This window comes from Astatotilapia calliptera, chromosome 19 (genome assembly GCF_900246225.1).
Source record: "Astatotilapia calliptera chromosome 19, fAstCal1.2, whole genome shotgun sequence".
In the NCBI taxonomy this organism is placed as follows: Eukaryota; Metazoa; Chordata; class Actinopteri; order Cichliformes; family Cichlidae; genus Astatotilapia; species Astatotilapia calliptera.
The window spans coordinates 13455007-13470195 of record NC_039320.1 but is presented as its reverse complement, the minus strand read 5'-3'; the positions used below and the strand labels follow the sequence as shown (position 1 = coordinate 13470195).

Genomic DNA, 15189 nt, shown 5'->3' with positions numbered 1-15189 from the left:
CTGAAGCAGCAGCCCCCTTCATAGTTTAACAATGTCATGTTATCATTTGTATTTGGGGACCATCGAGAGAGTTTATGGTGTCGTAAATCCTTAAGTGGACAACTGATGCTGATTGTGGTGCTTTATAGCCTAAAATTTGTGTTTTATATATTGAGATTAAATTTTAGATTCAAAATGGCCTTGGTTTATGACTAAAATATCTTGTTTTCTTTATTTCCCTTAAAGTCATTTTCTGCAATAATTGATTATGAAACTTTTTGTAACCAATAGCTTCTTTTGGCTGTTTCCTTGTTCCAGAGGCACTGCCACAGCAGATGGATCTGGATTTCTGATTTGTGACGCAAAGTTTTAGCCCCCAAAAAAGAAAAATCCCTGCAGCACTCTGCAAAGGTAGATCTAGAGAGTAGAGAGTGGCGGCGACTCCCATTAATCACGTTGTACAGAAATTGGCTGCAGTTTAGCCTGAGGCACAACAGGGGGCGCTTGCAAAGCAGTTTTTTTTTTAATGGATAGGCATGCACACAGCTATAAACGACTTAAAGAAATATTTACATTTACGTCAATTTAACTAAACCCACATACAGCCTTTAATTTTTCTTACAGTGAAGCCAATAAACAATTAGTTAGCTAATGTTGATGCCATTTGTCAGCTGTAGTTTAACAAAACAAAGCCTTCCTTTAGTGGTAGTAAATTCAACCACCACAGCAGCTGCTTCTTATACACAAACGGAAGTTTGTTTTGAAGGTCATCACTACAAGGCTGCTGCTACAATTTCTCAGCTGCTCCAGATCAAATGCATGAAATTAAAATGTGCCTAATACTTAAATGAAGCCAACAGGCGGACACTCACTGCTCACTGGCTACACTTTCTAGTTCTGTCAATAAAAAGTTCTAAATGGAACCTATGACAAAACAACAAAGCTCACAAGTGAATTGCATACCAGCTCTCCTCTGTGCAACACCTGGAAAATGGGAGGGAAAAAACCCCAGTAAAATATTTTCTGCTGATGGAAGACTCTTGGTTTAGGTGAAATGTAAAGAGGTAGAGACAAATCCCCACCTTACCTAAAATTACACCCAGGACAAATTGCTCAGCCACATTATTATTATTATTATTATTATTTTTTTCAGTTTGATTTCTGCAAAAGTTAAAAATTTATTTAAAAATTTATCTTCTACCACTTTATGTTCACTGCCTCCTGGCCAGCTGTCAACCCCAAACTTCAGTTTACCTCTAAGGAAGGAAGTGCCAACTGGTTCTGAAGGCTGATCTGACAGGTGCTCTCTGGCAGCAAAAACAAAATCCAGGAAGTTGTTGCTTATATAAAACCACCACCGAACAAAACATAAGGCACTGTATTCAGCAGAAATCCTTGTTGATGATTCTAGGGCTTTTCTCAAATGATGGTTTTAGATTGCTAGAATTTGACAGGACAAAAGAAAATCCAAAAATTTATTAATCTGCTACTTTTTCCTGTTCTTTTGCCTGTGTTCAAGCTTCAGAATCAGAATCAGAAACTTTATTGTCATTGTCATGAGAACAACGAAATTAAGAATGGTCCCCGATCATTGCATGTTTCATCATGCTGTCTGTGCCTGAGAAGGGTCTCCCTGCGTTTCAGGAATCCATCGGCTGATTAGTAGGTCACTGCAAAGACCTACAGCCAAGACCAGAAGCCTCTTTGTACTCAATCGCAGCCAGAGAAACGCTCTTTGTGTGTGTGAGAGGGAGCTTGAAAGGGAGAAAAAGAAAGTCTGACGTCAAAACCGGCTTCGGTGAGAAGTGGAGCCCCAGAGAGGGAAAGTTTCAGATAATCCTAAAGCAATAAACAAACAGAGTAGCTCTGAGGTTATGTACAGACAATTTTATTATACATTTATGTAACAAAATACAGTTTATTAACTTGTGTTTGGAGCAAAGACAACAGGAAAGAGGGTGGAAAGTCTGGCAGGAAACCAAGAGAACAGCAATGAGTGGGATTTTGCAAAGCGAGGAATCCTGCTCCGGGCAAACACACACCAACCGCTAACTCGCTCATAAAGGCAATCTTGTTTAAAAAAAAAAGGAACTTTGAGAAGGTTGGGCTCTGTGTGTGTGTCTGAATGGATACAGACACACACACACACTCCACTTAGCTTGAGTCATTATCAGCTTGCGTTTCATCCAGTAAGCCATCCAAGTGTCCAGATGGTCAGAAAAGCTGCTCCAATGCTCTCCCTCTTTCTCCCTCCCTGCTACACACACTCCTTTGGAGGAGGAAAAAAAAGGTTATGCCAGCAAGCGACTGAAGCCAAACAGGGGAGGGATACAGATTGGATGTCAGGTGGATTTAACTGCAAGAGGAGCAGCCAAAGACTAGAAAGCTGAATTTGGATCAGTTGCTGCTCTTGCTCTGTCTCCTCATATTTTCTGCTCAGATGTTATAGAATTCAATTGAAATTTCCCACCTTTCCTTTTAATTTTTTTTCTTTAAAAAGTAAAAAATTCAAGTGCTACCCAACTCCATTATTATGAGTGGGGAAGAGTGCCAGCACACTGGCTGCCCAGTGTGCTGGCACTCTGCTTGTTTAACGTGAACCCAAATGGTGTGCTGTTTCGAATAATCTCCTAGAGAGAGAAGTAAAAACGTGCAGCATTACTGTCTCAGCCCGTCCTGCTCTGTTACAGGCTTCTGTGTTGTTAAACAGTGGTTGGGCTGGGCTGGAGGGGGTTAATGGTCATGGCTAAGGAGACTGGAGGCTTTGTACTGCAGGTATTATCTCGCGTAGAAACAGAAGAGCTCTGTTACGTTTCCCCCTCAGTAGCCATACTTGTCATTTAGGTGTGTGCGTCCATCTCCAGTCTGACCTACAAGTGAAGAAAAGACACGAGTAAACACAAAAGGTGCATCCTCCTCCTCACGCATAGAAACTAAAAAGCAAATTCTTGTCAAACTGGGCAACAGGAGTATCACATGCGTTTGCATACCTCATCATTAACCTAATCGGAGCAGTGTAGTTAAATCTGACCTAAAATAAAAGCTCAATCTGGAAGTTTATGCAATTCAAGCTTATCTTATCCCTTAATTGTGACTTTGATCTGCATTCCTCAGCAAACAATGAAAATGTTGCAGCTATTTCAGCTGTGCAAATGTACCATGAAAGCCTGTTTGATTCCTCTGGTCAGGAAAATATTTGGGCCTTTCTTCATTCAAGCAGAGGAAATATGCAACCCCGCCGGTGTCAGCGAGTCAAAAGAACTGCTGTAATTCTATCTCTTAAAACAACAGCAGGGTTAACCTAACCGCTACTGTTCCTGCTGCTTAACAAGATTGAGTGTGATGCAGGGAAGTGATCAGCTGATCGTCAGTCACACAGCTCGGGAGGTTTACCTGCAGGAGGCACCCACACAGAATAATCGGGGTCGTCTTGTGGATACTGTGCTGACAGCTGCACAGGAGGCTGTGGAGACACATGACGAGGAAATTCGCTTTATGCATTCATGTGGCAATAAACTGTACAGGTATACATTTACTGCTGTGAGTATGGGCCTACCCTGCCGGGGCCCATCACTCTCTTTTTCTTCTTGGGGCTGGGGTCTGTCGCTGGCTCGCCGGCACCTTTGGATTTGGACTCTGGGGATATGCAGGTAATGTAAATTAGTGGTGGAGCACCAAGTACTTGATGCATGCTCATCATCCAGGTAAGTAAATCCCAAAAGGTTGATTCTGTTCATCTGGACGTAGCGTTCTCAGTTGGAGAATCGTTTCGTCACTCATCCAAGTGACTTCTTCAGTCTCAGCTGACTGCAGGTTTCCCCAATCTTATAAACAGTACATTAGATCAATGACTGAAAGTGGGCTAGTTTCAGTCATTCTGCAAATGTACTGTTCATTGCATTCCTCCACCTCGACTCTTGCAAAGGTCACTCAAAGTCTTAGCAATAAAGTTCAAATTCAGAAAAAGGACATTTATGTGTTATAAAGGTTGTGGTAATCTTTTTTTGTTTTTTACTGAATGCCAGTGGGGAAAGAAGATTTAACACTACATCTAAGAGAGAGTACAGAGAAATATTTTACAGCAATAAAACACGACACCTGGACTCAAAAGGGCCACCGGCTTGTTGCTGCTATGCTCGGGAACCTGCTCCGCTGCTTCAGACTCCCCGCTCCTCCTCTGCTGTTTGTGGCTTTGATCTGACGTGAAGGCATGAAAACAGAAATAAAGTGTGTAATAATGAGGACACGCACGATTCAGCACATCCTGTTAAGACTTTAAATACGAGCCACAGGCACAGATATTACTTGACTTTGTACCTAAAGTGCAAAAAATAGAACATGAAAGAAGGAGATCTAAGCATTTCACTGCGACATATTTAATCTGTTTATATGTACGAGGAGGCGTTACAGTATGACAGCAGCATGCATTGCAGATTTACTGCCATCCAGTGGCTTAAAGAAAAATTTAAATTAAATGCATGAACATAATAATAATAATAATAAAAAAAAAAAGGCATTCTGCATGTTTTTGTGCTTTTACCTTTCAGGTGTTCTGAGACTTTGAGTTGATCTCTTTTATTCTCAGAGGGAGATGATTCTTTAGACGTCGATACGCCGGACTCAGCAATACGTTTACCAGGTAGTTCATCATTATCCTCACTTTTGTCTGCCACTGCCTCCCCTTCTTCTTGTGCTTTTTCTTCTTCTTCTTCTTCCTCCTCCTCTTCTTCCCCATCAGGTGGAAGTTCTTTCATGTTGAAGAGCTCAGCAGGCAGGTTAGGCCGCTTAGGAGGCAACTTCTGCAAGAGAAAAGACAATGCAGTTAGTGCTGGGTGCTATGACCTAAAATTAGCGTCACAGTATTTTATTAAGTACAAAAAATTTAAATAAAACAAACCACACAAACAAACAACTGAGCTCTGTTAGTAGGAAGATAAAGGCCACAACTTAAGGGAGGGTGACATACAATACAAGGAAAAGCAATTATCATAATAAAGCAGGAAATGGAAACAAGGAAAGCAGGCAGAGGTGCCGCCTCCTCTCCTTCATCCTCCATCCTACTGCCTGTGGCCTGGATGTCGCTCTCACAATGCCATGCTGAAGGATGTATCAGTTCCTAATGATGCACTAAAGTTTGTCATTTTCAATTTTGTAACAGTGTTTTTATCTTCAGATATAAAAGAGGTGTAACTAACAGCTGTACTGTAAAAGCCAAGGTGAGAGGAGGACTCTTAAAGCCACTGGTCCTTTTTATTCATGTTGTATCAGTTATTTAAGATAGTAAAGGACAAAGTCTGACAGTCTCTTCCTCACCACCTGTGCTTGGCTCTCATTCTCGTGGGGAGAATGTACAATTTGGGAAATAAGGAGAAGGGCAGTGACAAAAAAAAAAAAACAATAACAAGAAGCAAATAAGTGAAATCCCTTACAAGAACCCTGCACCATTGCAGTTACCTTTGCCTCCCATGGTTTGCTGTTGCTGCATGGGCAGAGTAACGCGAGCCTGGCCCACAGTAAAAGCCCAGTACAGGCACAACAATGAGCTCCTTGCTTAGTGCTCTCTTTTCTTTATCCTTCATTTATTTTTACTACAGCGCAAGGCCTTTCCCAAGTCTGCTACGCCATCTGGCTAGCTATCAAGCTTTTTAGTAATTGTGCAGTTATTATGTTAGACATTTTTATTAACCCAGACTTCATATGTAGTCACCCTAAAAGGCTCAATTTATGCAGGAAACCCTTGACTTATATTAACTTATTTCTATCTGATCAGAACCTTGAGTACGAAGTATGCACAGTTAATGCAGGTCTTACATATAATACATTTAAAAGTCACAGTTGGTAGGGGAGTATTTGAAGAAATCATATCATGCATAAAGTTACAACTTAAAAGCACCAACTTCAGTGGAAATGCAAGCATGTCAAAAAGCACATACCCCAATAGTACCAGTTTTCAGTTTGAATTTGCTCCCTCCCTTCATGGCTCCAAACATCGGCAGGGTCTTTTTCGACTTCTGCTCTGAGCTGCTATCAAATCAAGACAGATCAAAATATCAACTTCAATCTGACACATTCATAGGATAACTTTTAGGTTAAAAACTGCTGCTTTGTCTGACCCGGGCAGCAAGGAGGGCATCTGCGCCGGCCTCGTGAGTTCAACCAGTTTGCGGAGCCTCTGAGCATCTTTCCGCAAGTCGGCCATGTGCACGTGAAGCTTCCTGCGCTCCACCGCGTCCATCGCTACCTCGCTTTTCACTGCGGTCATGAAGGCCTCCAGCGAGTCCTCAGTCGATGACGTCAAAGACTCTGATAGGAGTGAAAAGTTACAGACTGGACCTTTTAAAGTCTGTAGAAGTGTGAACAGGTGATCACAGCTCACCTCCTTTTCCAGCACTGAGCTTTTTCTGAGTCTCTGCCAACTCCTTCTCCACCTCTTCCAGTTTGGCCACCTACAGAAAAATAATCAACAGTTATGGACACGTGCAGAAAATCGCTTCTTTCTTTAGATGTGTTTTAATGGCTAATGATGCTTTAAATGCTCTTGATTTGTCTGTCAGGTATAAAATCTCCTTCTCAGTTTGCAGACAGACAAGTCCTGGACATACTACATGAGTAAACTTCTTTGAAGTTAGACAGGATGAACTGAGGGGCGGCACCATGGCCCAGCATATAAATATGGAGCTGGAAATTTACAGAATAGGTCCCCTTACAGACAGTGGAGCCCTTAAAACTTTCAGAAAACAGCCTGAAAGACAGTACCCAGTTGATGCTCTCCCTGTTGTCTGTTGTTTTTACGCTCCTGTCATTTATAAAACTATGCAGATGTTTACCAGTGAGTCATAGGTCTCGGGCCGCTCCTCGAGCTTTCCCGCTTTCTTCATTCGTTCCTGCCTTTTCCTCTCCACTGTGCCGGTTCTATCCAGGAAGGTGTCATCATCGCTGTCATAGTAGTCATCGTCTTCCCAGTTCTTCTTCTTGCGCTTACGGGACACTGAAAATCAGATGCAGAAACTCTTAATGAATTTTCCAACACAACTTCCAGTCCTCTCAACACGGGACTGAGCACACAAACCTGCTTCCTGGCGCAGCAGCCCTCTGGCTTCCAGCATGCGACACGCCTCAAGACAGCACTGGATGGCAGCTTCTTTCTTCTTTCCTGTGTGGGTCACCTCTGCAACCAGCTGACGACCCATAGCGTCGTCCACCGGCAGCCTGTTTTTAAAATAAAAAATAAAAAATTAACAGTCAGCACATACAGCTCGATAAACACTTCACAGCCTGCCTGGAAAAAAAACAAAAGAATTTATTCCCCTTACTTTATTCTACAAAGCCAGGTGCCGTGGTTCTTGTCCTCATACTCAAACTCCAGCTCCTCCCCTACAGAAGACAAGCAAAGAAGTTCAGTAAAAAAAAAAAAAAAAGCAGAATCTGCTGTCTGTGAGTTCTAGTTAACTGCTAGTTAGTATATTCTTTAACCTCTACAACTGAGAGTATTTAACCATTCTTTAATCTCATGAGACAGTAAAGTTTCTTTTGGATTTTCAGCTGTTGGTCATAAAAAACAAAGAATTTGGACCCTTCATTTTGATGTATGGTTTTTAACTATCTTAGGCCAACTTGCCCAAAATAACCCTCGACCTTTTGGAGTAACTGATTTTTTTTCCAGCAAATACGTACAGACCTTAATTTCCTTGATTTTAATTTCAGTCTTTTAATGCCCTGCAATACTTCTTCTCACCTTCTCTGTCATAAAAGCCCTGCAAAGCCTTCTTGGGGTCCTTCAGGTAGGCTGCTTCCTGGTCTTCGTGGAATTCTGTTGAAAAGGGGTTTTCCTCGTTCTCGTCTTCCTCTGGAGCTGCTTCTTCGACTGCAGGGAGGATTTGTGCAGAGGTAATGTGAAAGGTAAGAGAAAGACCCAAAACACTGAAATCATGTATCAAACCAAATGACACGTAACACACTCCAGCTTCATCCAGCAACAGCAGTGACACACTCACCCATTCCCCACGAACAGCCAGAGTCTTCATTTGACACTCTGCCATCGTCCCTGTTTTCATCCTCCTCCTTTTCTTCTTTTTCCTCATCAGAACCATCTCCCATCATCCTCCTCTCCAGCTCTTCCTTCTGTTTGCGAGCTTTTTCCCTCAACTCTGTCACTGTCAGTTCAGACTCGTCTTCCTCATCAAACTCTGGACCCTGCAAAAAGAAAATGAAGCTCAACACTCAAATGTTACTCTTTTTAAAATATATCCCTTCACACCTGAAAATCTTACATGCATAAAACATTTTTCTGGTACATGAAGAAGAAATCAGTTACAGTACTGAATGTTTGTAATTTTGATTGATGGATGATTCTTTTTCTTTGCATAACACACAAGCTTCTCTCTCCCAGCTCTTCTAGAAACACAGCATGGCATTTCAAGCCAGTTAAAAGAAATGTTCTCTCTAGTCTGTCCTGAATCGCCTCCCAAATGGACATGCCCAGAAACACCTCAGCAAGCACACATACAGGAGCAGCTTTACACGTCTTTTGGCTCTTTTTGATGTTGAGCAGCACCAGTCTATTCTCTCATCCCATCTCTTGCCAGTGTAGAAAGACCCCAAGATAACTGAACTTATCATACCCAGCACAATCTGGATTTCACTGCTCGGTAAAGCCAGCAGACATCATTCACAAAAGGAAAGTTGTGATTCTAAGGCCACCAGCCACCCTCCACCTTCTGGCTGTATTTAAAAATTAAGTCCATAAGAGTTATGGAAAGAATCATTGATAAAGTGCAGCCCTGGGACTCTCATGAGTCTAACTTAGTGCAGTCAATGCTAACCAGGTGTACATGCAGTAGTACAGGGACTGAATAACTCATAATAAAGGGTCATGCTCCGAAAACATTGACCAAAGGACTGCCCTGAGGTATGAAGTTGAATGCCTTTTCCAAATTTATGCACCCAAAACATCCCTGATGTAAAAGGCTGGCTAAAAACTGCACTCACAATCTGGGAGTGCTTTATATGATGGATAATATATTTTTAATGATTAATTGGTTAACAGCTTAATATCTTTCTTGTATCATGTCAGATACACGCTGATGTAACCTTCTAAAAGTAAAGAATGATGCGGTAAAAGATGCTTGCGGTAAAAGATGCTTGCGGTAACTGATGTGTGTGGTACCTGTAGAGTAACATATGGTGGTATGACAAGTAGTGTTTTCACACCACTTACTAAGTATATTTATATATTTTCTGGCAAATAGCAGCCACGTTATTCTGCCTTTTTTAAAGTAACTATCATACTGCTGGTACATATGAAAAATATTGCCTCTATATTAAAGTAGACCTCTTGTCTTTTTTGTATTTTCCGTCATATATATCCTGTTTCAGTTGTGGCTTATCATGTTAAATGTGGCCAAAGACTGAAATGCTAGTGTGTAGATAATTTGTGTAAGCTGAAAGCTCTAAACATGGCATTTCTTACAGTTTTCCCCAACACTTTAATCTGTATGATGCCATAGTTATACTTAGGCACACAGAAGCCGCACCCATCTGCTGCTCAAATGTTCTGCTTAAATGCCATAGCCAATCACAATACAATTTCCTTAATGAGTGAGAAGCTAAAACTGCATACTGCAAACAGAGGATGAACCAGGGAGCAGCACAAAGGCCCAGTATGGGAAAAATGTGGATTATTTTGAAGTGTGAACCACGCAAAGTTACACTAGAAGAGTCCAAGAGTAAAGCATAAAAATTATCATTCAAAGCTGTTTAATAATGCACAGGCATGATTAACTGAATTCGTGTTTATTCTACAGAGAAACATTTTTGTGTAGCTGCAAGGAATCCATAAGAGAACTTGATCAGCCCAACCAGGCAAGATTAGCACTGTGTCAAACAGCTAAAATCAAGACCTTTTAGAGACCCTCCCTGTCATCGTTTATCACCACAACAGACATTACCTGCAGGATAAAAAGCCTCGTGCTTCCTCCAAACTTCAACACGTGCCCCACGCGGACTCTGATGTAAGTTTTCGGTGGGATCTTGTTCTTGTTCACCACAGTGCCGTGCGTGCTGCTCAAGTCGTAGATGTAGAAGCCCTTCTCTTCTCCCATGCAGCCCGCGTCCTCCCCGGCCTCTCCACGGTATTGAATCACTGCGTGGTACCTGGAGATCGAGGGGTGCTCCAGGGAGAGATCGCACACAGGTAAACGTCCAACCACAAAGTAGCTCTTGTCCACTAATGGCACCTGATCCACTATGGTGCCATTTTTTAGGATTTCAAGAGCGTACGGGGTATCCGAAGCAGTGCCACCCCAGGGAGGCTCTGTGTAAGGGAGAGGGGGTAATTTGCCAACTTGGGGGGCTTTAGTAGTGAGCGCTCGAGGTTTAGCTTCTGGTTTGGTTTTGTCCTTTTCGGACTTTTTGTCCTTTTCTTGGCCTTTTTCAGAGGTTTTGCTTTCGCCATCAGCTTTATTTTCTGTGATGGGTTTGGACGGAGCAGTGACGTTGGTGCGTTTTGCGGTGAAGCTAGGCGCCGCAAAAAGAGCCGGTTTCTTGAAAGGCTCCTCCGCTTCTGGTTGTTTAGTTTTACCCGAGTCTTTCTCTCCGGCTTCCTCTCCATTTTCTGGTGCCAAACGCTCATTAGAGTCCATTACAGAGTTCATTTCGTCGCCTGTGTCCATCACGTCTGCTGCTAGCGGGGAGGCAGCCATGTTTATTTGGTGCAGCTCTCAAACTTGGCCGGGTACTTTAACCTTTAAAATTTTACAACTACATCTGATAAATTATGTAAATCGAAGGAAAGCCGTCGGATATTATAAATTCTTAAACAGTCCCACATTACATGAATATATTTTTTAATTTGTACAATTCAAAATGAACTTTTTGTTGTGGAACTAAACATTCAACATAGCTATTTACCCGAGTTCTTTTCCTCCAAGGACGAAAACCCTTAGTTTCCCGTTAAGCTTTCTTCAACATTCAATCAACAGCAGACGTTTCCTCCATCCCAGGGTAACAGCAATGTGTTTTTTTAAACCTCATTTACATTAATAAACATGCCCGTGATGCATTAAAATATGTAGCTCGGCGTTGAGTTAAAATAAACGAGTGCATCAGTAACTCAAACCGCAAAGGTCCTGGAACCCAGCTTTATACTCCAGCCAGACAACAGACATTTTGCGTTTTTCTGTCATTCGAAAAACATCAGGTTTTGTTAATCATAGACTTCAGACTTTAAAGGAACCAATCCAGTTTGATCTTCTTTTCGGGATATAAAAGCATAGCGAATAGACATGTATCCTGCCGCTCTTTCATCAGTTATTAAGTTTGGAGAGGCTGCTAGCCACGCTGTCTTGGTTTATCATAAATGTTGCCCTTAAAGTATGTCAAATGTACGAAAAGTGATCATGAGATAACAATGTAGTTGTAACAGATCTTTTAAATGTTGTGTTAGCGTTTTCAGCTTTTCACAAAACCAGTATTTCACAACTTGTTCGCCTGTGATCAACATTTGGCGTAATTTGCTCTAAAATTAACCGGAGTCGTATACATTTAACGACTCGGTTTTATTTAGAGACCTTTTTGTCAAGAGGCATTTAAGTACAACCCGAAAGCTGGACATTATTGAGGGTGATTGGCCTCGCAGAATATTTAAATTAATTGCAATACTGGTGGTGCAGAGTGGATCAGGATAACGTAAATTGAATTGTTCAAGTGGTTTTCTTGTAAATAACTAACTTTATTTTTATTTATTTACATTTTACAGTGGGGTTTAAATTACACATATGCTTGTAACATTGCAAGAAATAGCAGGAAGCTTCACAGACTTCTGTTAGGGTGAGAAATAAAACAGTTTTGGTCCCTCTCTAAAGAGGCTTTGAAGTCCCAGCAAACTAAATCACAAGAGTTTTAACAGAAAAAGATGACAATCATTTGTTTTGTACAGTAGGTTTTAATTTATGCGAGCCTAAAATACTTATAGGTTTACTGTTAATTATGTTAAGAGAGGCTCATTGCCTTAACTAAATACCTGACAAAAGGGTAGCTTTGATTCAGCAAAGCTCTGTGTGTTCCTTTGGCAGCTGCACACTTTGTTCAGTGAAATAATCACATTTTAATGCATGGTTTAAAGCCAAACCAGACAGTAATGCAGGAAAACAAAGAATAAAATTGCTTGAATTTAAAACAAAATCAGTTTCATACTGAACAAATTAATATGAACAATAGTTGCCTTGATGTTTTCAAAACTTATTCACATTTTCTATACCCCTTTCTGTTTTAGTCTCAACTGCAGTCTATATTCTCCTTGTGTGGTCATGATGCGTTACTGGGGTGAGATCCCGGGGCCTGCGGGGGCTCCTCCCAGTCGCAGTTCCTTTGACTTGCTCCAGCGTGAGTTTCGATCCGTGGAGATGCAGGACCCTCCCTTGCACCAGCCCTCTGCACAGCGGCCACGGCCCACCACAATGCTTGATATCCCCTCTGAGCCGTGCAGCCTCACCATCCACACAGTGCAGCTGTGCCAGCACGTTCGCCGTCTCCGAGGTCTTCTGGCAGCAGCCCAAGCCCAATCTCAGGGTCAGAGCTCAACATCCTCCGAGGGTGGCAGCAAGCTGGACGAGGCTGATACCAACCTGCCGTTATGCCCTCCCACCCCACCTGTTATGCCAGATGACCTGCTACCTGTGGATAGCAAAGCCCCCCGACAGCCCTTTCAGCTCCGCCACAGCGACCCTGAAAGTGACTTTTACAAGTAAGTTTCAGATTGCAGTCCTCTTTTCTAAATCAGTACCTCTATATCTATAAAAATTTATTTCATGGGAAATCAATGACCACCTCCCATCATGATCAGCTGATGGGAGAAGGAAGTAATAGATTTAGACACTGAAGGACTCTAAATCCCAAATTTCTGTGTATTCCACATTTCTCATATAAATCTTAGTCAACAATGATTCTTTATCTCCTTCCTTCTTCTGTTTTTAGAGGTAAAGGCGAACAGGTCACAGAACTGAGTTGGCCCTCCTGTAGGCAGCTACTGTATCAGTCTGTAGCGACTGTCCTGGCCCATGCTGGCTTCGAATCTGCTCAGGAAAGCGTCCTGGAGACGCTCACGGATCTGGTCCACGAGCATTACCTGCGTCTAACCCGCCTGCTGCGGGTGGCAGTGGACAGGGAGGCTCGACTTGGAGCCAGTCCCTTCCCAGATGTGGTGGAGCAGGTGTTCCATGAGGTGGGAATTGGCAGCGTCCTGACCTTGCAGCGATTCTGGCAAGTGAGGATCAAGGACTATCACAGCTACATGCTGCAGGTAAGGCTGGAAAGAAAATAGAAATTAAAAATAAATACATGAGACAACATCAATTTGTCATCCTCCAAAGTCTTATACTAATCTGTTTCATATCTCTGGCTGTTTAACTGTATGTTTTTTCTACATTGAATTAGAGCTGAATGACTTCATAGAAAACCCTTAACAGTTACATCATCCAGACTCCTACTTTACCACAGAAATATCTTATTCCTACAGCTCAGTAAGGATCTATCAGAGGAATACGAGCGACTGGTAAATCCAGAGAAAGCTCTTGAGGACTCAAAGTCCCCGAAGATCAAGGTGGAGGCCATGAATGACATTCCCTTCCCTGTTAGTGAGGAGCCTGAGGCTGACTTGGCCTCCGGGGACCAGGCTTTGCCAATGGGGGTCCTTGGTGCCAATGCTGAGAGGCTGGCTTCAGGGCTGGATGGAGATCATTCTCCTCATACCTCAGGTAAGATCATCTTAATCAAATGTTTTCTACCACTCGGACTGATTAGTAGTTATTTCCAAGTTCAGTAGTTTAGTGTTTGAAATGCTTTGTGTCCACAACAGGTCATTACTGATCCCAGTGGTTGCATTACCCTCTTTCAATTACAACTGCAGTGTTGTCTGTAAGCTTTAACTCAGTTCTAAGATTTGACAATATTTGAGGGAGAACCCTAATGAGTCCCTATAAGAAGCACTCTGAGATAGTGGGGAGGAAGAACTCCCTTTTAACATTAGCAACTTTATAGTAGTTTGTAGCAATGTTATTTGTTTGGTAATGGGAATTCTTAAATTAATCTTAATTAATGGGGATTCTTAATTAATCTTAATTGTCACTTCAAGCACAAAGAGAAGTTAATATATATTATAGAACTGCGACAGCATGGAATTAACCACATTCATATACTTTAACGAATGATTGTTGTGTTTAGTCGTAATTTTCATTTACTAAGGTTTTCAAAGCATCGACTGTAATTTTAAAAGTTATACATAACTGGTTTCTCTCATGCTTCTTCAGCTTTCTCTTGAAGACAAGGTTTCTCGCTACAGCAGGTTTATTTAAATAAATGTGACTAAATCCATTTGCCCATTTAGTGGTTAAAAAAAAAAATTCCAATTCGCTCCTTAATTCGTCTTTGTTTCATGCATTTCCAAGGTGGAGGTGTGGCAAACAACTCCCCTCTGTGGCCTCAGGTAAAAGTGGAGCCACAGGACGGCGAGGAAGGCCAAGCTTCGGCTCACCATCATCATCACCACCACCACCACGGGGTCCTGGGCGGAGATGTGTTTGAGGACGGTGGGCCCATGTCCACCATGAGTGAGTCAGGAGGAGTAATGGGGCCCTCACCCGGAGGGGTGGGATCTGATGGAAGCTATGCTTCCCATTCGCCCGACTCCATGATGGTTGACGATTTTGACCAGAGACCCAAGAAACGGACAAAGAAGATGTGAGGCTGTTTTGGCAGAGAAATTGACTCTGAGCCAAAGTGCTGAAACACACCAGTGTTAATCTGACAAGAGCGCTGAACTCATGGTGGAAGGCGGGGCTTTTGTAGTTCTTTGTTTTTACTAAATATATTAATGGAGTTAATCACCAAAAGAATAAACATCTTCTGGGGAACCAGCTGCACTAATTCTGGTCATGGAGTGTTTTTCATAAACAAATCTATGAGGAGTTAGTCAACAGTTAGCTTAATGAACAGAGGAAAAGGAAAAACTATGAAGCTCTAATACAAATTGTTTAGTTGAACAACTAAATAATTCAGCTGCAGGGTTTGTTTTCCCGAGCCATTAAGACTCTTGCTCCCTACACACCAATTGTTACCATTTAAAATTCATTATCATTAAAAGATGCTCTAAAAAGAGAAAATCCTTGTTCTCGTGAGCATGTCTCTGCATGCGATTATGATGCGTTCTCAACTTTG

The 15189-nt window shown here is 42.1% G+C and overlaps 2 protein-coding genes across 7 annotated transcripts; one reads left to right on the top strand and one right to left on the bottom strand.

Moving 5' to 3' along the window:
* Positions 1-1846: 1846 nt before the first annotated feature.
* slc4a1ap (solute carrier family 4 member 1 adaptor protein) lies at positions 1847-10955 on the bottom strand. 2 transcript variants are annotated; one of them, XM_026152051.1, is made up of 15 exons: positions 10888-10955; positions 9927-10721; positions 7974-8172; positions 7715-7843; positions 7293-7353; positions 7049-7188; positions 6807-6967; positions 6356-6425; positions 6093-6282; positions 5913-6003; positions 4520-4778; positions 4078-4176; positions 3536-3615; positions 3373-3442; positions 1847-2849 (listed from the first exon to the last, which is right to left on the bottom strand). In XM_026152051.1, exons 2-15 carry the CDS (start codon positions 10677-10679, stop codon positions 2800-2802), a joined length of 2352 nt encoding a protein of 783 aa, XP_026007836.1. In that variant the 5' UTR covers positions 10680-10721; positions 10888-10955; the 3' UTR covers positions 1847-2799. The 2 variants fall into 2 exon arrangements, with proteins under 2 accessions (XP_026007836.1, XP_026007837.1); XM_026152052.1 differs by having other exon boundaries at positions 5913-6000.
* supt7l (SPT7 like, STAGA complex subunit gamma) lies at positions 10114-14898 on the top strand. Of its 5 annotated transcripts, none has more exons than XM_026152057.1 (5): positions 10114-10171; positions 12251-12721; positions 12952-13276; positions 13493-13730; positions 14421-14898. In XM_026152057.1, exons 2-5 carry the CDS (start codon positions 12285-12287, stop codon positions 14714-14716), a joined length of 1296 nt encoding a protein of 431 aa, XP_026007842.1. In that variant the 5' UTR covers positions 10114-10171; positions 12251-12284; the 3' UTR covers positions 14717-14898. The 5 variants fall into 5 exon arrangements, with proteins under 5 accessions (XP_026007842.1, XP_026007841.1, XP_026007839.1 ...); XM_026152056.1 differs by lacking the exon at positions 10114-10171 and adding an exon at positions 10690-10711; XM_026152054.1 differs by lacking the exon at positions 10114-10171 and adding an exon at positions 10917-10980.
* The last annotated feature ends 291 nt before the right edge of the window (positions 14899-15189 follow it).